This window comes from Scatophagus argus, chromosome 20 (genome assembly GCF_020382885.2).
Source record: "Scatophagus argus isolate fScaArg1 chromosome 20, fScaArg1.pri, whole genome shotgun sequence".
In the NCBI taxonomy this organism is placed as follows: domain Eukaryota; kingdom Metazoa; phylum Chordata; class Actinopteri; family Scatophagidae; genus Scatophagus; species Scatophagus argus.
In genome coordinates, this window is record NC_058512.1 from 14,974,107 (window position 1) to 14,998,756 (window position 24,650).

Genomic DNA, 24,650 nt, shown 5'->3' on the forward strand with positions numbered 1-24,650 from the left:
TGTGAACTCTGCAGCAAGCTGGAATTATTCTATTATATTCAAGGCCATAGTTTCTGCTGGCAACAGGGGGACATGTTGTCTTCTTTTTTCTTCTTCTTTCAGCATTCCAATAATTGTTTCCTCATTATAACTTTAAAACTGTTAGAGTTTAAGTGAAAAAGTGCTCTCTTTCTGTCCAGCTAATGCAATACACGTGAATCGCAGTTGATGAAGCAAGTGAAGATAAGCTTCATCTTCTGCTTCTACCTATGAAACGCATCCTTGATGTCATCTCTCTGTCTTTAAACAATGTATCACAAAAACTGTCGGTCAGAAATGGAAGTTGATCTGAGTTCTGTCCTGAGTTCCTGTCTAAAACCCTAAATCCTCTTTGTGTTGAACCCTCATGTTCCCGTCTCTTTGTGTGCTCTGGGAGTTGACATTGTATTTCTCACAGCTTATCTACAGTGTAAGCCTGTGTCATCCTCCCTCCGGCCCCCCTGTCCCTCTTCTTCTCGTCTTTGCTGTCCTCAGCTAACCCCACTCTGACCTTCAACCCACCCGTGATTCACTGTCCTAGTTCATCATTGATTCTCGCCGCTGTAGTGGTCATCACAGGTTTCTAGGATTAGGGTTGTAAAGTGCAAGAGACGTCAGCATTTAGACAGGGGGCAGATGAGGAGGACCTTTGTGTAGGGCTTTAAATTCCTATACATACTGGGGAAATAAGGAATTTCCCCTCAGGGATAAATAAAGGAATTCTGATTCTGATTCTGATTCTAATACATACATACAGTTGTCATGTGTACTTGAATGTACTTGAATATGATGTTTGTTTCTTTAATAAAACTTTTATTTGTTAGACTAGTGGTCGTGAATGAGTCCTCAGATAAGATTATGATAAATTCTGACTATATTTAAGCATGAATAGACTCGATCCTTTAAAATCACGCATATGGGTGGGTTGTTGATTGTTGTATGCTTGCTCATTTAGATTAATGAAAACTTTAAAACTTGAGTTACAAATAATTACAACAAATTGCAATGTTTTAACAATACATATGTTAAATTGCCGCCTTAGAGGCAGAAAACAATGTTAGAAACAATAAGAATTTATGTGAGAAGAAATTAAAGTAAAAGTGAAGAATATAAAAAGAAAAGAAATTGTAAAGAAACAAGCCACACTTGTAGTTAGAGACCAATTACTGATTACTTAAATGACAGACAACAGAACTTGGCTGCAACTGTTTTACTTATTTTATTTTCATTACCCTTCAATCTGCTGGCACATAGTTATTTAGCTAATGAAAATGTCCAAATATAGAGAAAATGATCCAGAGCTGATGTTTTTTATTTCAAGTTGCTTCTGATCACATGTTGCAGTATACAGCAGGAGCAGGCCAACCATCACTGTGTGCTCTTTTCCCCACCCTCCCCTTTCCTCATCCTGTCGGCACAGCCCTGCCTGCTGAATTATATCCCACACGTTAGTATGCATTTATCACATTGCACACCCACTCCTCATTTTTCACTTATTTTGTTGCAGTGCATTGCATGTCCTTTAACAAGTAAACGTTTAGAAAAAAAAAAAGACTGACTCATATGTTATTTCACACACACACGCAAACAGCCCACCCAGACGAGAGCAGCTTAGGAAATGAAACTGCATTTCCAGGTTTAAAGGAGGGCTGGGAAGGTTTATGGACAGGCACGGTACAATAAGTGGCAAAGTGCACTAGCTTGCTAGAGTTGCAGCGATTTATCGACCCCAGCAGAAGCAAAGCCGTGTCCTGGGACATGAAACTGCTTCCCAGGTCGGCCATTTGAGCTGCGTTCACACCTAACTGCTACACTGTTGTTCTGCTGTTTGACAGTAGTTTATCAATGAGGCCAGCTCACTGCGGCTTTGTCCAACACACATGTGCCAACAATTCCCTTTACACCAGGCTTCAAGGACAGTGAAAAAGAAATTATACATGATACAATGAAATTAGCCAAGAAAAGGCAGAACAATAACGAGGGGCAGAGTGAGTTAAGGGTTGGGTCAGAGAAGAGGAGGATGGTAAACATGGGACCTCATTTATAACATTACTGAGTGCAAAAGAAACTCTTTTGTTCTGCCAGTGCTCTGTTATTGTTAACTTTTAATTAATTGGCAGAGTCTTGATGAGATTAAGAATGTGGTTAATCGAATCAAACAACAAAGAGAACACAAATGCACAACCCCACACATTCTGCCCCCCTAAAAGCCCTTCTCAACTGCTGTTTGCATGTGAATGATAGGCTGAAAAGCAGGAAAAAAAAATATTTTGCTAGCCGTATATCTATGAACAAGTTTATAGACTGAAGTTTGGAACAGATACTTCAATCTAACTAAAACTCATTTTGACTTGCTGAATGCACAGATGTGGATGGACAAATCTCTGGACTGTGTCCAAACCAAGAAAGAAAGAAATATTGTCCTTATTTTACCTTAAAGAATAAGTTCAGACAATACAGATAAAATACAAAGCAATATGTGGTTCAACCAAATCTGGAGTGCTTATGGAGAACTTTCAGGGTTTCAGGGGGATAATCAGAGGTTTAAAACATAAACAGATGTGTTACATGTTCTCTGAATAGACAACGAATCATTTAGAAAAACCTCTTCAAGTACCACAGCATCCACTCCACTCGGCTTACTACACTGCATATAGAGCTAGCTACAAGAAGCAAAGACAATAGAGCAGTGCTGAATAGCCAAGAGACGGCTCATCATTGGAGTTCTGATGAAATTATAAACATAGTTCAACTACACCTGGTTGTCCCATTTAAGCAAAATGAAAACGGCAGCATTGGACAGTGCTGGGCTTCGCAAAACAACACTGAGGTGATAGATATGAGTGCATATCTCCACAAACTACTGTGTAATTAAATTTTGCCCTGCGGGACTCCATTAATAACTTATAATATAATGCACATTTCATTGTAGGGGGCCATCAGATGTGGGTGTGTTATTGCGCTCTGGAGGGAGTGCCTTCTGTGCTGTGTTTCTCTTCATAACAGCAATTGAGATGGTAACATAAATCAGATGAGGCAGTTTTTGTGTTATCATGTCTTAATAATGCTACTTGCAATTAGCGCTCCAAAAATACAGTGCTTTTAATGAAGCCAACTACGTAAACATGGAAGCATTTGCAAAATTAATGAATCAAAGAAGACTATACGGGCTGAGTTTGCAGGATTTTTTGCATGTAAATGTGTGTGTGTGTGTGTGCATGCTTGAGGGTGACCATCTGACCTTTGACTATCTAGCTGAGCATTCATTAACTTGATGACTGACACACTGCTTCAGTGTGACCACTGCTTTAATTACGCAAAGGCTAATTGCCGGTGTCACACAGATACACGCAGCTTGACACAAACACACACACAGTCACACACGCACACACCTGCATATATTCAGATCTAAAATGCTTTTTAGTTTTTAACGTTTTTATTGTTTTTACACACCAACTGTTTGCTGTTGCCTTTTTATGAAGACAGGATGTCACAATAAAGTGTCTCAGTCATCTGATCATATCTTGGGATTAAATGGAGTCAGGATTTCAAAGCTGAGTGCTTACACATAGTAGAGCGCTTTTATGAGACCTTTGAATGTCTGCTCTCTGACACTGAACTGTCCATATCATCTGAGCTCGCTTCAGAGTCAGCTACAATGCAGATATACGTTCTTTTTCTCTTTGTTCTCTTTTTTCCGCCATGGTAACATCCATTCATTTCTAGTGAGATTCAGGATCAGGATTCAGGTTATGAGATTCAGGATATCAATCTCCAGCAACCAGCTCCACATATTATTCAACAAATGTATTCATGGCTTTATTTATTTATGTTGCACAAAAAGTTTTCCCAGACGGCTTTACAATCTCTATAACCTTTGACACCTCAATCCTTAGAATGTTGATTCAGACAACGGAAAAACTCCAGACTCACGCACACACATGCACGCACAGCCACCTCCCTGTGACCTACAAGTGGTATACAAATGTCTTGTGTTCTCTCAGCACACACTGCTGTTGCATATAGTCCAGTAAGAAACAACAATTTCTCGCTCAACATAATCACCAAACAAAGTAATCCTACATAATCATAGTTTTAGCTCATTTCTTGCATGTTAGCTCTTGCAGGTTTGGCAGCACTGGCATTTGTCATTGAGCACTGAATGTGGTACGTTCCACTCTCCACAATATGTGTGTCTGGTTGTATAAATTGGTTTTACATGCCTTCCAAACATGGTTTGGCTTCTATGGTGACATTTCCGGTAAACACAGGCCAAACAATAACCTTTTTTTTTTTTTGACTTGGGGATTACTTTGGCAGATCAGCCACATTGTTCTATATTGAATCATATAATCCTTGTGTGACTTCAGAGTAATTGTGACAGATCCTAAAATTGTTTAAATAATAATTAGGTGCATGTGGAACAACCCGCTTAAGAAACTCTTACATGTTTAAGTGATGCTAATTTCACACACAAAGAGATTGATCATATTATAGCCCAGAAGATGTTGTGAACTGCTGGTCAAACTTATAAATGCCCTTTATAAGCCATTTATAATGCCTCACTGTCCACATAAACCTGAAAACCTCAGTCCCATCTCGCGCTGTTCGTCATCTCTGTCTTGAATAATGGTGCAGTTATTTGTACACGCGTGTTCAGTGACTCTTTGACAATAGGAAAACAAATCGTGTGTTCAGTAGTTACATTATAGAGAGGGAGTCAAGGTTAACCGTACCAGAGCAGAAACCACCGCTGGCTGCTGCTTTGTGGGGGATTTATTGTCGTAGGAGAGGATGCTATCAGCATCATCATGATGAAAAACAATGAATAGGCCTTTAAACTAACAACAAACACCTTAAACTTAAAAGTGCTTTGGTATTAAGGCATTTGAGTAATTTGAAAGCCGGTAATGACCAATAAATTCTACAGTACGTGTTTTATTCTCCAAGTGTTCTGAGGTTAATGGAGATAGCCTGAGAGTCTTTCTTATAAGAGACGTGCCGAATTCATTTTAATAATGCAGGCTATTTCCGTTAGCGTGGTTGATTATTAGCGCTGATCATGACCTCACTGATTTTAATGAGCTTCACTTGTGCAAAACATTAAGCTAATGGGCTATAATTTGTAGCAATCAGCTCTTGTGAAAGAAAAATCACACACCATGAACACGCCTGAGCAGTCGAGATCTAACCACACACTTCAGTGTAATGCAGAAAGCAGCTATCTTTTAAAAGTCAAAATAAATCCTCTCTGTTTAATGAGCTAATTGATTAGTCATCCATTTTTATGCTTTGCCACTTCCCAGGAATATTATGTTTGTTGACACTGCGTGTCCAGGAATGAGAGATTTAAGAAGATGATAAATTATTCATTTTGCACAACAGACTAACAGAAAGTGTACATATAAGTAGATAAGGTCAGATTTGCTGTAAACAACAAATCAACAGCTCTATACTTGTTATTTTCAATATTTTATATTGGTCCGCATTATCCCCAAGTGTCCTTGAAAGCAGCTCAAACCCCCTGAGAGGATATATAAAACACCTGGCCATCCATCGGGAAAAAAAAATAAAAATGCTGTTTTCTTCCTAGGGTTCCTGACAAAGTTGAAGGTGCCATGTTTTTTTAATCTGTCAGCAGCAGTGTGTTGATGTGTTTTGACAATGTTGTTTGTGACTGATGGGATCCTCTTTTGAATACATCTTGCTGCTGTGCTGCTGAAATGATGGATTTAAGAGTGACAACCTGGCATATAGAACAGACAGCTTCCAACTTGTTATTTTTCAACTTGAGACACTATGGTGTGCAGTAATAAAGTATTTTGTACTCCCTCTCACTTTTTGTCTTTTTCTGTGTATGTGTGTGTACGTACCAGGCCTTTTCCATCAGAGGACACAGCTCTGAATGAGGATGATGTGTACCGGAGCCTTGAGGAGCTGGCAGAGTAAGTACACAACAAACATTCATGCATACTTGTTTTCTCTTGTGAGGACTTTGATGAACTTAAACCCAATCCCTCAAGCCACATGCCTTACCCCAACCCTAACCTTTACTTAACCCTTAAACCTAACTCTGAGTCAAGTCTGAATGCTAAAATCCAGTGGTTTACTTTGTGGGGACCAGCTTTTTCTTTCCAAAAAGGGGGTGAGTCCTTGCTATGTGACTGTGTAAATATATGTTTGTCCTCACAGCTTTAGGAATACAATTAGAAACACACACACACACACAAACCATCAAGACTGATCGTCGAGGAATTTTAGTTCTTGTCAGGACACTTTCAGATTTTTAAAACATTAAATTGCTTTAAACATATTTCAATCTGTGCTATGTTTCAACTGATGAAGAGTTATTCTTTACTGCTGGAAAATAATATCCCTATTGCATTTCACAGTAAACAGGCTCCTATCAGGATGGCAATGGCCCAGAAAATGCTCAGAAAAATCTATCAAAGTCTGCACTTTTCACGTTATTGACACTTTATTAAGTGTGCACATCAGGATACATAATGAATCTCCACCCATCATGAATATAGCATACATCTTGTGATATTTCAGAGTGAATTGTGATGGTCACTTATACCAATTTACTCTGGCTTTTTTAACTGGCTAATGACGTACGTCCACTGTCACTCTGCCCATTGCCATGGTGACACAAGCTCTCCTCTGGCTTCTGGTGTGGCTGCCTCCCTGACTGCCTCGATGGCTGCTTCCTGGCTTGGTGTGTGTTAGCTGGATGGGTGGGTTTTTCTGGGTGTGAAAGAGAGTCGTAGGTGTTGAAGTTGGCGGCGGTTCCAGTGGTGACAGCAGCCGCTCGACTCAGATTAATGGAGAATAATTAGTTAACTGCTCTGAGATGGGCGTCATTCATCACAGGAAGATAGGAGGGAGGAGAGCGTGTGATAGAGAGATGAGCATGGGGCCTATAGATATATGCTTGCTGAATACATGATTGTGACATTCTTTAGGGCATGAGGAATGTGTTCTTGCTAGAGGAAAGGAGTTCCAGCCAAGCAGACTAATACTGGATTAGAGTACAGCTTAGCCAAACATGTAGACCTGCAAGCTTTGAACATGGCTCTTACCTTGACACTAAAATGAATCTTGTATAAAAAAAAAAAGATCCTGAAGAGAGCAGAGGAATTGCCAAAAAAAAAATGTTGATTAAATTTAACTGAATTAAAAAAAAAAAAATGGACTCAAAAATGTGCTGAGAAAGAAAGAAACAGACATACGGTTGGACAGAAGACTTGTCTTGCTGGTTCCTGTATTTCCTGACTTGGCCCTAAATGTATCAGGAAATACTAAAGTGGCTAAAGTTAGCTTCCCTGTTCCTTATTTTATTCTAAATCCATCATAAGGAAATGTGAGCTGCATAGAGTAGTACTTACTTAAATGTGTGTATTTTTATTGAAAGATCCAGTGGGTGTAGCAGGGTGCATGGTATCTATAGCAACAAGGGCCAAATCCAAACAAGGCAAACCAAATGATGACAGAAGTATGGTTTTGATTTGATGCCTGTTATATACTGTGTCATTTCTTGAGCTTGTGGTCTTTAATTTGCCTCAGAGCTGCAAAAGCTTTGTTTTCCATGGGTTTCTGCGCCTGTAACCTTCAATGAGCCTGAAATCTTTTTTTTTTTTTTTTTTGAAATGTGTTGCTGTAACATGGTGCTCTTTGTGTAACCTGTAGGTGCTGAAGCCTGGCTCTTGTTGAATTAATCATGCCCCTCTGTCACATGGCTGCTCTTGACCTTTTACAGAGAATATGTACGCATTTTGTTTCATCAGTGGACAGATGCATAATTGATTCATCAGCAGGTCCTCCACTTAATGCAGTTGGACACACTTGGCACACAAGCCACACTAGCAATAACCCTGCTCTCAAAGACTTATTAATTAACCTGAAATATTGATGCATTTATAATTTACTATGAGTGCTTGACTGAACTGCAAGAGTGAGCAAGAGCCCAATGATGATCTTACTGCAGTCATGACAGGGATTTTCTTTTTTTTTTTTATGGATGGAGTACCATTCAAGAGCATCCCAGAGAAAGATAATAATACATTGACAGGACATGTGGTGTCATAAAAACAGCAACATGTAAGGAATAAAGCAGTAATATTGTCACCAAAAACGTGAGAAAATGAAGAATCATGGAAGAATACAAAAAGAGTAAAAATCAATAAAATGGCATCATTAAGTTCAGTGATAAGATAACAAAGGATACTAACTGAAATGGAAGGCAATCTATACAAATGGATTTTGAGGTGAGATTTAAAAACCAAGATCATGCCAGCAGACCAAACATTAAATGTAGGACCAGCCCGTCCAGCAGACCATGCAGCAAACGATCGATCGACGATTCATTTTCCAAAGAGTTGAACTGGTGCACCCTCAGAGGTCTCTGGGGAAGCTGGAAGTTCAATCTTCATTAATGTAATGATGTTACACTGTATTTATTGGTATTACACGTTTGGCTTAAAATATATGCGAAGATGTTTGCGGTTGACTATCATTTTAGAGATTTAGTAGAGGTTGTTTACAATCTCGGATGATTTCCATATTTACAATATCATGTCAGTAGTATTCATGTCCGGTGTGGTGGATTGAGGCTTTTGATTCTGTGCTAGGATGCTCTGTTTGCGTTCTGCTGGACCGACCATATCTGTTTGCAGGAGTGTCTGAGTCAGGTGGAAGCCACCTTCTACCTAATTGAGGTCTCCTGGGTTAATGTGGTATACCTGATCCGTACTTCCCTCCCTCTGGCTTTGTGATGTCAAGTCTTCACGTTGCTTAAGTCTGAGCCCTCCCTGTCTGTAATGACTCCATCCAGGAGTTGACAAAGCATGAAATGGGCGGTGGTGTGTGTGCGTGTGTGTGTCTACAGTCTCCAAGGGACTTTTTTTCCTCTGCGAAAGGCACACATAGATTTCCATTCCGAAGCAAACAGTGTCACAAGCCCTTTGTGTCACTCTTTTGCAGTTTATTTTGCTCCAGTAATCCCTCGGGCAGGTTGACATGAAAAGTCGATAGCTTGAGAATGGATAGAGCTTACTAAGGTATTATTTACTGCAGGGTATTAAGTCATAGATTTTTTAAATTAAACTTTATATTACCTCACAACCATAACCATAAACATTTGCTTGTAAATGGGATGACCAGTAAGAATATAGATATTTATATATATATATATATATATACATACGGTAGATACAATTCTTGTATGGAAAGCAGTGTAGGTAAGTAGAACAAGTGCAAATATATATATATATATAATATATAATATACAGTATCTAAATATACGTGAAATTATTGGTGCTCTGCATTAATATGTCAAAGATATTTTGTCAACTACTTTGCTTGTGTTTTTATTTTATTTTTGACACGATATTACTCTACAGACTGTGTGGTCAAAGAGTATGTCGGAGTTGCAATATGTAACATACGTGTGACATAAATTAAAAGATGTTATTGCTATCCTCCTGATATTTTCTGTTTTGCCACCACGTTTTTCATATGTACACGCACCACCCTCAGGAAAAAAGTCACAATTTAGCCTTACTGGTTATGAGGACAACAATTATTTTCTTAATCCCCTTGGGGGAAATTCATTTTTTCATTCCGTTGTCTCGAAATAAACACATGCACACACAGGATATATGGACATGTGGTTGTTAGGGAGTGATGGTAAAATTATGAGGCTCCCACATAGTCAGGTGCCCCAAACAATTAAGGGAGTTTGGTTTGGTCTTGGTTTGCTAAAAGGCGCCTTGGAAATGAACTGGCACCCCTCCAGCTACCAGTACATACAGCCTGGTACGTGTTGGACTTGAACTGGTCACCTTCTCATTTCACCAGTCACCATGGATTGATCCACTCCAGATTTGGGGATTTGACTCTGACTCCCTTACGATTATTCTTAATTTTGCCCTTCAAAGCACTTGTTTGAGCAAGCTATATATTAAGGATTTGTGCACCATGTTTTCAATATGAGGTATAGTCATGCAAACTACGGGGATCTTAGACACTAAACTCGTTTGGTGTTGTTTTTGTTGGCTTATTTTTTATTTTGTGTCTGTGTGTGTGTTTTTTTGTTTGTTTGTTTGTTTGTTTGTTTTTTGTTTTGTTTTTTTGCTTGTTTGTTTTTTCATTTTATCAGCTTTATAGGTGCAGAGTTGAAGTATCACCATGCTGACAAGGGCTAATGTCAGAGCTCCCCCACAGTATATCACAACTTGAACAAAAACAACTTCCTGTATAAAAAAAATTATATATTATTTTTTTATAGAGACCTGTAAGGCAGCCCTGCCTTTGGGCACATATGCTCAGTAGTTCTGATATTATGAGTCATACTCTGTCCCTGCTCTCCACTGATGTAACTCATGGCACTGGGGCCCGCTAGCAGAGGCTAGTGGGCCGATTGCGTGCAAACGCACTGGACACCCTCTGGCCTGTCACTGTGTAATCAGACAGAAAATAAGACCTAATTCATGAGTCCTTTGGACTCTACTCCCACTCTCTATCTCACTGATGTATTGTGATGCATACACATGCACAAGCACACACAAACGCGTACACACATAAATGCATTTGAAGGATTTATTAATGTCCCTTTATTAAAGCTGGAGACAAAGGGATGCAAAGGAAGGGATGAAGTTGTGGTTTGACAGATTTACTACACTGACAAGAAGTATGTCCCTCTCTTTTCTCACTCTCTGTCTGACGCAAACACACTCACTACTTACGCAAGCTCTGGCACCCTGAAACATTAACCTTTACTATCAATGCTACATGTCTAAACCCCAACCTAACATTAAACTTTAACCTAATCAAACACAAGTCACACTTTTGAGTGTTTTATATCGATTTTACTTACTGTGTTCCTGTTTAAGTTCTGACTTTGTTTTTTACTTTTTGTATTTTTCATTAGCCACAACCTCTTTGGTTCTGCTGAACTCAATACAACCTGTCAATTAGACTTACAGGTTACTACATTAAGATCGTTTCTGGGGTTCATTACAATTGTGTGACTTAAGGATCAATGCATATTGACAAGAAGTTAATTAATGACATCACTTACTGGAAATCTGAAGGAGGTTTCAGAATGTAGAGACTCTGCATGGCCAAATCACAGGAAAAGTGAATAGAGAATACAAAGTCAGACTACTGATTCTTTTGGCTAATATTTGGAGAAATCAGTTCAGTCAATATGAAGCCTTTTCTCTCAACCTGTTGATCTCTCAGCCACGTCAGTGTAACGTAGCAATCAATATGTGATCACTGATTAAAAGCAATACAAATAACTTGAACTGACTGACTGGACCAAAGGGGCCCTGAGCAACCCCCTGGGAAAGAAGCTTAAATGTTATCGTTAATCAATAGAATATTGCCCTTTGACAAGTTCTCACCATTGTCAGTCAGGTTTGGAATCAATAGATATTTATGATAAAAAAAACAGCACAAAATAGTTATATCCAGTTTTGCAGTTTTCTAGTGTTTTTAATAGCTTTCTATTTTTACTGTATGAGAAGACCCCACTCAGACTGCCGTCCAAGTCCTCTTCTAGGCTCTCCCTGGAGATCCTGTTTCTCTTAGATCTCTCCATAGATCATATTCATATGACTGCTCTAGACCTCCCCTGAATAATGCTGTCTCTGAGGGATTAGAGCAAAATGATGTACATCTGCACGCTGAAAAAAAGCAAAACAAACAACAACAAAAAAAACTTCCCTGCCATGTAACACATCAGTCTCTGTGGAGCCTACTGTAGTCTCAGAGTTCAGAGAGGAGACACTGATGGGACAGCGTCAGCAGGCCATTGTCCTCCCACATAGCCCTCTCAGTATTCAACACAAGCCACTTTAACTTAATGATGAGAGAAGAAGCACAGTGCTGAGAATGAACCAGGCCACCTCAATTAAAACTTCAAACAACACCTGCACGAGCATGACGACAAAGCTGAATATTTAACTGAGGGCAGTTCTATCTTCTCTGATTTTTTTTCACCTATTCACACAGACAGTGGAAGGAGGAATATTTTAGAAATGATGGTGCATATGGATTGCCACATGTAACCAAATCCCAGTGGAGAAAATCTGACAATCTGTTTTTTTTTTCTTTCCTCTCTAGACACGTGCCCTTAAATGTTAGTATAGAACATTCATGAATTAGTAATGCATGTAAAATCCTGACAAAACATCCAATTTTGGAGGTTTTAAAGTGAAATTAAATTTCCTAATCTGGATACAGTTGGTTTGGTGCTAGGACAGACAGGTTACAGCCCACATCTGGCAGGTGTGGGTGAAGTATCTTCTTCAAGAATGCTCAAATGGGAAGATTTACGTGCTGGAGATAACATACTGATACATTTGGATGAGGCAGTATTCATCAAAGAAGAGAAATCGTCTTTTCACCTGCCCCCACTCAGGCCGGGTCAGAGCACAAAACAGCATCCCTTGAGCCAGTAGGCATCAAGTGTATCACTCAAGGACAGTCAAGCACTTGACCACTTGTAGAGTTGAACCCTGGTCCTCCTTTTCTGGGCATGTTGAGGCAGTACAGATTGGAAACTCGGTCAAACCTGAACACACTCACATGGCACACATATTGTTAGATTCAGTGTGACCTACCCTTTCTGAAGACATTATTGTCTCCATGTCCATTGCTAATATATGACCATAGATCTGCATAGAAATTATAGAAGACACTTAAGGTTTAAAAATCATTGTGGTTTTGAGTTTTCTGCAGTAGTTGTCTTACTGCTGTCGTTCTGCAGACAACCATCACTGGTAATTGTCTGTATTTTGATCTATGCTGTGTACCCATGGATACTAAATTTATTTATACTAAAATACCAAGGTAAATGGGGTTTAGTGGAAATAAGCAAGCAGTTGGCAAAGTTAAACCCATGTCCTCCGTTATTTAGCGGTCAACTTTTACTGTCTTTGTTAATTTACAGCATTTAATCATTTACTTCCTTTTTGGTGACCTAAAGCTCTCTGTTTGTTAGCTACATCGATTAGGAATACCCATTGCCAATGTGTATTCCTGCTGAGGCTTCTCCGCCGCCTCAATAAGTTTCCCAAACAGTAATTGCTTTCCCCGAACAGACAGAGAAACAGTGTGGTCTCCCAGAGCTTGAGGATCTTTCCCAGAAGACGCTCTTCTCCACAGTAACTGTCTGTGCTCTGCTGGCTGCTTGCCTAATTAAAGGTCAGTTAGCTAGCTGGGTGCCAAAGCAACATAAACACATTATAGGGAAATGCCACTCAATAACGGAACTGGTGGAGGTCTGTGAACATTGGGCAATGCGTCCCCTTGTCTGGAACACTGATATCACTCTTCAGACAAGGCTCATGAAAGATCGAGTACGACTGCTCAGTGCCCTTGAGCTGGCAGCGCGGTTTAAAGTGGACACATGAGCCTTTCTGGGCAGAGTGAAAAGATTGAACCTCTGACTTCAGGTTGTTCTCTGTTTCAGCTGTTCATCGTACTTGTGTGCATGTGTTTTTCCGCAGTGAGCATGACTTGGGTGAGGATGACATCTACGACTGTGTGCCGTGTGAGGACGATGGGGATGACATCTACGAGGACATCATTAAGGTGGAAGTACGACAACCCATGGTGAGAACTTTGTGTCACAATATCTGCGCTTTTAGTGTTAGGGATGTTTTTAGCGATTCTTATTGATGTAATTGTCTCAGTTGATTTTTGTATTGTAAATCTGAAGCCTGTTGAAGGTTTCTGAAGCATTGCATTTTTAATTTCACCTTGGATTTAGATGCCTGCAGCTATTAGACAACATTTAAATCATTATGAAATGTAAAAACTATTAATGCTTTAATTTTTTTTATTAATTACCCGAAAGGATGCAATGGTTATTTCTGTGATGTGCACTGTCAAGGTATTTGGGGTGATGGTATAGTGTTTACATGACATTTCGTCTCTAAACACCCTCAAATGTCACTTACATAACTGGTGATAAATTTGACTTCTGACTTGCACTGCTTTGCTTTTCGCATGCTGCAGATCAGATACATGCAGGTGAGTTTTGCTGTGCTTGTGACTCACCCCACCCTGTCAGCAACACCCTTCCACCATCTTATTTAAAAGACACTCTTAGCTACCCAAGAGGATGACCTGCCAGTTAGATTACTGACTGGTTCATGGGGGAGATCGGAGGACCCATCTGGGTTCTGACTCAGGGCCCACTGGAGACTGTTGTGACTTCATCTCAGTGACTGCAGTGTTGACTGACGTCAGTGAGGACCACCAGCTGCCACCCAGAACCCTCAAATCATGTGGCAAATAAACATTATCATGCTGGCTTTGAGCCATGCTTCTGATTGGTTGATTAAATGCTGAATTTAGGCCTGGACTGGTCTTGCATTTCTGCATTGTTAGCCCCACTTTTTGTATTATCAGACCTGGTTATCAACAGCCAAATGTGTCCCAGATGGCTTAGAAAGTTGCTGCACATTCAGGTTGCTCATATTACCACCATAGCATAGAAAATCTGAGTCACTGACAATATTCATAGTGTATTCTTCTTTGAAAGAAGCACATGTATACTAATATGCACATGTTCACACATGGAGGCCTACTAAGACATCAGGTCACATGAGCATCACACTGTGTAAATGAGTTTATATCTTTTCCCTTTCCTCCACACCCCCTCACAGTGGGCTTGCTTGCATGGTTATAAATTCAGAATCATTGAGTCATCCACATATATGTACATATGCTTTCTGCAGCCAGCCTGCCCACACATAGAGTGACACACAAAAGCTCACCAGCTCACACGCCTCTCTTTCTCGCTTTACTCTTGCCCATGGCAGCAAATGCTGTCAGTGCGTGTGGGTGAACATTTTGATCTGGTTCTGCTTTAATTAAACATTCCTTTAAAAAAAACAAAAATAATAAAAAAGGGTTGTTGGGCACAGTCCAACCTAAAATACAGCACTGTAGTTCCTTAAATGCACTTAACTGTGTTAATTTCTTTTTTCAGCTGGCCATGTTTGAACACAGACTTTACAGTTGTACATTTTCAAACTGTGTGAAATTTAATTAGCAAAACCCAGTCATTAATATGCTCATGACTCCCTGGAAAACAGTATTGCTATATAGTGGATCATCCTGGGAATCAAAGTTGAACAGACTCTTGATGGCAGCTTCAGTTGTGTAACACGTCACAGTGAACATCAGGTCTGCCTTGATTTTTTTTTTGTCAGTGGTGCATAACATTATAACATATTAGTCTAGATTGACTGGCAAGTAGTCACCACATTATCTCATACAGATTCAATTCGATATGATGCATTAACCAACTCAAGCAATTGTCAAGAGTGTTCAATTAGACTTCATACTGCTTGGAAATCAATAGAAACCAATGGCCACCCAGAATGGTAGAAAATATGTTAAGATTTCTAAAGCATAGCTGCATGATTTGAAAAAGGCTTAGATCTGACAAAACACTGATATTGTCCTAAATGTTGTTTGTATGTCCCAAATGTAGATGCTGACACTGGGACATTTAGCTTGAGCTCCAATTTTATATAATTTACATAGACAATAATCACTGACTAAACAAGGAACCTAATCTTTATATAATGCTAAAAATGGTAAATAGTAAATAAAGGAAATCTGGACTATGGTGAAAGTGAAAAGATAATCCCAAAAAATGCAATTGTGTAAATGTCCTGACTCATAATTGTCCTGTTCTCACCATAGAAAATGGGTATGACAGAAGATGACAAGAGAAACTGCTGCTTAGTGGAGATCCAGGAAACTGAAGCAAAGTACTACAAGACTTTAGAGGACATCGAGAAGGTGAGTGTCACCGTATGTGTGTGTGTGTGTGCTGTATATGTGCATACATTTGAGTGCGCTGGTATATGTGCACTTTTATCCTAGCACAAGCAATGTCGCCTTAGAGTTCCCCTTTGTACCTTCTTTTTTGTTGGTGTCTCAGGCCTGTGGGCCGGGTCGCAGCATGGAAATGTCAGCTATTGGCAGATTCATTGGGGAGCACAAATGTCACAGGAGCTGATCAATACGGTTATTATTGGCTCAGCTCCCACAGGAGACGCTCACCCCTGGGGCTTTAAGTATAGACCCAGACATCACAGGCATAAGGACATATATGTGAACACACGCATACACACACACACACACACACACAAGGGATTTGGAAGTTATCCAAAAAACAGGAATCTATCACTGATGACTTACTTAAAGTTCTAAGCATCTTTACCCCTCACTGGTATGTTGTTCCCCTGTCCAACACACTTTCTTTATTTCATCCTGTGTTACTGACACTTAACAGTAGTTAGTGATTACACTGGATGTCATTTCTCTCAACAAAACTGGTTGACAAATGTCAACAAACTCAATTTACATTCCTGTAAAACCGCAAATTCCATGCGCTGAAAGGGTCATAAACCCACACACACCATCTCTCTCGGTGTGATAATGAACCATTGTTGAGATCAGCGTTGCTAACACATCACTTTCCTCGTTGACAGATTTCATTCTCGATTTGATGGAGCGCCACAAATCAACTGCTCCGCTAATTTCATTAAACGAAATGTGTATCCTGTGTTTCCTGCGTCAGACCAACATGAGACTAAATGAGAATAAACAACCTCCTTATGATCAGAGGACTCGTTAAGCTTAATTGAGTTGGGGTTAATAAAGCCTGTCATCTCTCCATTGCTTCCTAGTTGATTTATTTGTTATTATTATGATGATGGAATGTGACAACCATAAAACAACATTAGAGGAACAATAGGCATGGTTTTCTTCTGTAAGCATAAGTGCAGCATAGAGCACAGCTGTACAGTGTGTATAATTATATTCTGACATAACTTCACACACTCTGAGCAACACTAGTGTGGCTCCATTTTTCACAATGTTAACCTTGAGTCGTGCTGTCCTTCAAATATGTTCTTTTAGATTCGCTGAAAGCCTGCCAAGGGCTCTTTTTTTTTACTGTAATAATACATTTTGAAAGAAAAAGTAACAACTCTGAGGTTCAATATTTATTTTTATACTTCAGTTATATTTGCACACATTTTCACTGATTTCTCTCTGGTTTCTCTTTAGAATTACATGATCCCGTTGAAGCAAGTCTTGAGTCCACAGGACATGGAGGCTATCTTTGTCAATCTTGAGGTGAGCAGCTGCTCAAGCAAAGCAAATGGTGTCTATACAGCACGCCTGGATGTGTCGCACGCCAAGTGAATAATTCAATATGTGTACGGATGGCTGAATGAGCGACAGGATGTGTTGTATATATGCATATTAGCGGTGTAACGGTATGGAGAGTTCATGGGTTGATGTGCACTGAGATGTTGGTGTCATGAATGAGTGTTTTCATCCCTCATCATTGGAGGAACAAAAAAAATCATCTTTCTGAAAAGCCTAACAGTGAATCACAGCTCTGATTACTGCTGTAGAACTTGGTTTTAGCAAGGCCACTCCACACCTTCCATCAAGTCTACAACTTTGTCCAGTGTGTCTCTGATTTACTGTGAACATACCCCTCTCAAATAAAGGATGGAAATGATGCGTGATCTTTGACAGCCTAGTTTGACTGTAGCCTGATATGAATTATTCTTCTGTGCATTAGAGTCCCACTGTTCTCTCATCGCTGTAAAGTTGGCACAGGGTGACATGTTCATTCAGTATGAACACTGCATCTGTTCGCCTTCATTTTCATTTCATTCTTCTCCAATCACGCTTGTCCTCCACAACCTCGTTCCCTCAGAGGAAACACATGAACATTTAGCACTCATTCACTCACTAAACACTGCATCTGCTACACTCCTCCCTGCTTTCAGAAATGTAACTCGCACCACCGCCACAGCCTCCTCCTTTATTAGCATGTGTCACACATGAATTTTCTATGCGAGTTCACGTTCATCTAATGAGCATATATTGCGCAGTAAAAGGTTTTGAACCCTAACATGTATTAGTAAGTCATCTTTAAAGATGACAATGGACTTGGCATTGATGGACACAGTCAGTAATTTCCAGGGAAGTCAGAAATACTTCAGAATCATAGGGGTTACAGTAAACATATGGTAAAATGCAAAAACTGCACACCTACTTTATTGTGCATTGTAGGAAATAGCAACTTACAGAACGTATGAACGTATCCAGTTATGCAGCGTGTGTTATGAAAGGAATATGCATCAGGGTAGATGGACGTTAATGTTTCTTGTTATGTTTGCTCAGGATGTAATCAAAGTCCACTTTGCCCTTCTGAGAGCCATCGACCTGAGTATGATTAGTGGAGGAAGCGGCCTGGGCAAGATTTTTCTGGACTTCAAGGAAAGGTTAGTGAACTGAAGTTTGTATGTGTTGTTGGATTATGCACATGCACACATTATTGTTTTCTGGGTTATGTTATATACAAACAGTGTTAAAATCTGCTTGCAACTGAGGAGAAGCTGCATTTTTTTTCCCACCCTTTCAAATGTCTTCACAGATCAGTGGGAGGATTGCTAGGATTAGTGTTCAAAGAACAAGTCAATTAAAACAAAACATGTTAGAGGAAAAGGCTGAGACAGCATGCAGCCAGTTGTTCCCCTTTCAACCAAAACAATGAGAATAAATCCACTTTAGACTGCACTGGCTTGTCACAGTTGTATTGCTGTACAGTCTTGCCACTTGCACCACCATATCATTCTTTGCATTCACCGTCTTGAATCCGACCTCAGGTTCTCCAACATTTTGGATTCCATTTTGTCTCTAAAATGCTTTCTTCTTCTTCTGCATTGAGTAAATTTTAAGTTTTATTATTAAATATGTAAGAAAAAAAATCTCTAAGTACACTAATAACAAATCAACATTTTTCCAGTACTTGCTTAAATCAAGTTTCGTTTTACTTGAACTCTGGTGCAGCCAACTGCTGTATCTCAAGAGTAAAAAATTCTTGAAACAAGTACAATTTGTTGTAAACATTTTTAAATATTCTTACTGCACAGACAGATTGTTTTACCAGTTTTAAGAAAATAACATCTTGACACTATTATTGACCGAAATGACTTCATAGGAAGATTTCTAAAATACCCTGAACAGATAAAGCTGAGGTTTATTTGGGAACAGGCTTTTCTCTCCGATGAATCTCCATCATGCCCAGCTGCTGCGCAACGTGTGGATAATTTGCATCCCTGAGGGGAGCAGTGATTTGCCTCCCTGCTGTGCAGAGTGGGGCTGATTCATAGGTAATGGTAATGATGGTGATGATAGGTTCTGGCCCCAGTCATGATTCCATACACAGCCATGGATGTGCCACTCTCCTCGGATGATACAGCCATTACTGCAAGAGTGAGTCATACTTCAACATGTGTGTGGGTGGTGGTAATACATACTTACATACTTGCATATGTAAGTGTCTATTATATTCCTCTGCACAGTATCCAGATAGCACACTTTTTTCACTTTGAACCCGAAACATTCATAGTATTTGTTTGGGCGACAGTCAGTTTGCATAGGTAATAGGCTCATCGCAGGCCTTTTCCTTAAGCCTAGAGGGCCATGTAACACAAAGCTAGTGTGACATTAGAGACTCTATTCCTGCTCATAGATCGAGGCAGGCACATATTCTCTCTCTCTATCTCACATATGCACGCACACACTTCTGCTGGATCTCCTTCCTGGTTTAGCTCATCGTGACTCCCTGATCTGATTGAGCAGTGGTTGGAAATCTTTATTCGCACGCAATCCCAGATAAGGTCCAGCCGGCCAGAGGTCCCAATAAAAGACTTGTCTCATGAAGCTCAGAATACGCACATGAAAACGGAGAAACGGGTAAACAGAGGAAAAGTGCAAAGCAGAAACAGTAGCTTCTGCAGTTCCATCATTCACATTGCTGAGTAGATTCAACTTTTTGTACTGATGACTGAGATTTTAGCTGTGTTTTTTGGGTTTTTCTACAAGGAATGGTAAATCTGGTTTAGAATAATTGTCTTGTTAAGAATAATGATATAATATGTAACAATTCTGCATCAAAATGTCCGAAAAGGACTAGACCTTCGTTTTATATTTTGTCGACTTGTATACATATATTGTATAGGCTCTGTGAGGACTGACAAACTGGGAAAACCATTACTTTTTGGACTTTGTACACAGAGACATAGTCATACTAGAAACAAGACTTTTAAACAGTCGGCACAGAATTGGAAGCACACTAAACTGAAATGTAAAGATTTTTATTCACTGGAGCAAAGGAACTACTTGGTTGTTTTGTTCTGGGTTTTTTTTTTTTTTATCTCTGACAGACTTAGTTTCTGTTCATAAGCAAATTTGCATGGTGACATACCATTCATTGTCAATATTTACCTTTAGCGACATTCTCCAAAATGCAACACAGGGTTATTTTAAGAAATCGCTTCATTAGATTTGCAGATTCTGTGCGTCACAAGCTTTGACTGTCTTCATGTGATTGACGTGTATACCTGCCTCATTATGATCCACCGGTGTCTTGTCGCGCTGTGGCAATAATAACAGTGACCAGGGGATTTGGGCTCAGGCAGCACTGCTCTCATCAGACATCTTGGCGTTTTTCCTGAGGACCCAGCTTGGCATAATTAATTTGGTTATCTATGCTTGTAAGTCCCTGTGACCTTTACAACAATGTGCTTGTATCCTTTTTTGCATACGTCTGTGCAAGAGATGAAAAGCTTTTTTTTTTTTGTTCTATTTGTCATTGAACTGAATGCCACACTGAAAATGTCACTGGTTTATCTCGACTACTTCTCAATTCTTAAACAGCCAGAGCCTGGCTGAATGGAAAGTACACTCAGAGGAAGCTCTATAAACTAAATGGGCACCTAAGTACCCTCTTGTTGATATCCTCATTTGCAACATTCCTCAACTCATTTCCGGAGTAATCTGGCTCCCTGAAATCCTTTCGGTGCCTAATCATGGCCGCACTATGAGCCTCTTTATTGGAGGTCTTTGCTCTATGTTCTCCTCCATTTGCTGTGTGCAGGATATGTTGAGTGGAGGTGAGGGGGTCCCAATGCCATGTGTCAGAGAATATTAGCTGGCTCCACAGCCTGTCACTTCTGGTTTGCTTGGAGATTTCCTATGTCGGCTGGCTCGGCTCATAGTGCTCCACAAGGGTGGGGGTGAAGGCCCAGGGCGCAGTTACTCAAAATTGCATTTTCTGTGAAATAACATGCACGACAGCATCCTCATTATGAAACAGGCCAGCACAGCAGGGCAATATCACCGTCGTTGAAAAGAATATAAACAGCAAGTTTTCACTGCACCAGCAAACTCCCCGACCCAAAGCGAAACAAACAACTGTGCTGTTCAGAGGTTCCTGTGTTCCTCCTTATTCTCATACTCACACCTGTTTGCAAGCTTCCTTTGCAGTTTTGAGCTACTGTAGGTTTTATAATGGCACATGTGAAAATCTTTCAGTTGGGAAAAAAAATGTCGGTTTTTATTTGCCAGTTGGTAGTTCAAACTAAAGAGTGCACAAGACTCGCAAAAGCACAGAAGACGAAGAGTGCAAGCTACTGAATTCGGATGTAAACAATATAGGATTTAAAACTGCAAATATTTTACAAGAAAGCAAATGCATTCAACCCCTTTTTTGGAAAAGTATAAGCTCAATACATTTTGGTGAGTAACACACAATGTAAACACGTATATATACAGTATGCTCAAAGAAAGTGTAGGTGCTGTGTTGGTGAGCATTACCCTCAATAATGTTTCATTGTAAATATTGGAGCTTGCAGTTTAGCTTTATAACTGTCTGAATACTCTACATGAGATGTTTAAATCAGTGACTATTTTATCCTCAGTTGAAGTTCTTAAGATTTCCAAGGTTACTTTAGTTGTGTAGGAGCTAAAGGAGGACATGGGATTGCTTCAAGAGCTATCCAAATGATTATTTTCCAATGTATCCAAATTTAGACTCAAGAGTTACATTTTTCATACATGCAAAACAGTATTCAAATATTCAAGCAGAGATGCAATGAGAAAACAGGAAATGAAGAGTTGTTGCCTCCCACAGTGATGTGTCCAGAAGTGGTTGTAGGGAGTGCACTCATCATCGTGTCACAGAGTAATTATGGATGACTGGAGAAGATGCATGCTGCAGTGTGCTTGTGTGTCATAAGCACTTTTGTTCTGCTGCCTGTCTCGATGAAGACTGACTAGCATCTCAAGTCTCAAATGAAAGGCTGTTATTAAATTGTAAATATATAACTTGTTTCCTCACAACATGCCATCAAAAGATCCAGTTATTATTTGACTACCTACTACTATTAAGTACAAACTATTATGCTGACCTAGATCAAAGATGATGTGCCCTAGCTTGGACCCGGTCTGCAGTTTTTCGGCTAGGCCTGACCCAGTCGGAAATGGACACCAACTATAAATTCTCTTTGATGGATGCAAAAATGCATGACGCGTGCGCACACATACACACACACACACACACAAATGATCATAACCTTAAATATATCAGTAAAGGAATAACAATAAGCTGGGATTCTTTCACATTTGAATATATGTTACACATTACACTCTATTACAAATAATTCAATGAGAAAACAGCAGGAATACAGTTGTGCTAAACTGATCCTTTTTTGTGTTGCATGTCAGCAGCAGAATTCCCTGAGCAAAATAATTTCTTTTCATATGTTCAGTTTTTTTAGTTCCATAACTTAAAGTCTTGAATGAGTGGTACTTGCCTACCATGTGTTGAAAGGCTCAGGCCCATCCCAAATCCAAGATTTGGTGAAACTGTACGCCACAGCCCATCCATCCATCAAGTCCAATAAGTAAGTCCAATATACACTCATGTTTTATATCTGGTTTGTCTGGCAACAACTCTTTCAGCGGCGCCACTTCTGTCACCAGCTGGTCGCTAACTTTTTATGTCTGCCATTGAGTGCTGAACAGATCTTTGGTGAAAACAGCTGCCTCCTGCTCCTTGAAGCAAGGCTAATGCTACTATACAATAAATATGTCATAAAAATTAAATTAAATCATATTAGGTTTGTTTGGAAATTGGACTTCCTGAGTGAGGGTGGGCAGCTGCCCCTCGTCCTCCCTCAACACCCTGCGTTCTGAGCCGTATCCTAAGCTCCCTTTACAAAAGTGAAAGATCCATCACTGATCTCTCAAATCTAACACTTGTGCCTCTCACTGAATGTTTTGTTGTATACATTTTATTTTTTGGTATTATATAGGCCTAGCACAGTAAAAAACTTGAAACACTTTCATTTTGTTCATCTTAACCACATTCTTTCTTTTTAAATATCTCTTGTTGTTATTCTGCCGTGTCATGTACTCATGACTTCCAGTAAAAACTTACATCACTTAAACTCCCACACTGCTATGATTCTCACATTCCCAGCAGAAGTTTGATCCTTTTACATTCCTGTCACAGAGCAGCTTCTTCAAAGAAGACCTTTATGTCACATTTTGTCCCGAAAACTTACAATATGATGGGTGCCTCTGAATCCTCACTGCGCTGCACAGCCCGCCTGCTGTCTCATCATTGATCAAGGACCCATTAATCTCAATCACTTTGTCGTCCTGAAGGGGCGAGAGCTGAAAGGAGCTGTCTCTCCAAGTGTGGATCAAGTCTTAATCACGCGCTTGTTTGCCAAGGGCCAGTTTGCAGAGCAGGAGCCTCACTGCAGGGGGGCTGTAGTCAAAACTCCTCCTGGACCCAAGTGAAGCTCCACTGATTATCAGTGGCGGAAATCTTTGGAGCAGATGGCGATTAACCCATGAACGGATCTGACAGAAATTCTGCTTTCTGCTTTTCGGCTCAGTGTTCATCTTTCCACCTCTGGAAAAAGTGAAACCGAATGAAGTCATCAAAAGTTTATGACGCCACAGTTTTACAGCCTCAACATTTTAGAAACAACATTTTACTCTTACAACAGGAAACAACTTCTGGATACATGAAGCCATAAAGTAAAGTACTGCTTGAAACAGATGGGTATTTTTCTAGGGGGTGGGGGGGGTCTAGCCATATAACAACCATGCCAATGTCCTACTTTGACTCAGTGAATGAGCAGTGGGCCACGTGCAGTGGTATCCTCCAGGCAAGATGACTTTGAACTTCCTCCCAGCTGAACCCGCAGATCTGTGTCAGGGTCCCATTGTAATATCTAATGAACTCAGCTCTCATATCCTCACTGCTTGAAATTAAGAGATTTTTTTTTTCTTCACACGCTGATAAGAGGATCTCTGCAAGTAGCTGATCTAAAGCAGTGTCTTTCATTAGTGCTCTGTGATTGTGGAGTATTAGCAAGATGATGCCAACCCTCCAAATATTGCCCTGGGAACAAAATCCAGACATTACTTATTCATGGTATTCGCATATATTCCTAATCATGATACATGTATTCACATATTAATTTATCTGTCCAGCATACTGCCAAATGACTCCGAGGCTGACCTCTGAAATTGTGTTATCAATCTTAAAATTAATGCACAGCACATTGCCTCAAGGCCCTAAGATACCAGTTCATAGCTAATTGTGGGCTGAAAAAGGAATCTCCTTTGTCTTTATGTTTTTACAAAGATATGATCTATTTCCAACATTTTGACAATTAGAAAGAGCCTCATTAGTCTTTATTAAGTCTCGATTT

General features: G+C 39.8%; 1 protein-coding gene across 9 annotated transcripts in view; it reads left to right on the plus strand.

The window, feature by feature from the left end:
• vav2 (vav 2 guanine nucleotide exchange factor) overlaps positions 1 to 24,650 on the plus strand; it is a 181,531-nt gene that overhangs the window by 134,862 nt on the left and 22,019 nt on the right. For all 9 annotated transcript variants that reach the window (XM_046374968.1, XM_046374970.1, XM_046374973.1 and 6 more), the window contains exons 4-8: positions 5,895 to 5,963; positions 13,536 to 13,641; positions 15,748 to 15,846; positions 17,122 to 17,190; positions 18,256 to 18,356. In XM_046374968.1, coding sequence (XP_046230924.1) covers positions 5,895 to 5,963; positions 13,536 to 13,641; positions 15,748 to 15,846; positions 17,122 to 17,190; positions 18,256 to 18,356 — 444 coding nt within the window. The remainder of the gene's footprint in view (positions 1 to 5,894; positions 5,964 to 13,535; positions 13,642 to 15,747; positions 15,847 to 17,121; positions 17,191 to 18,255; positions 18,357 to 24,650) is intronic.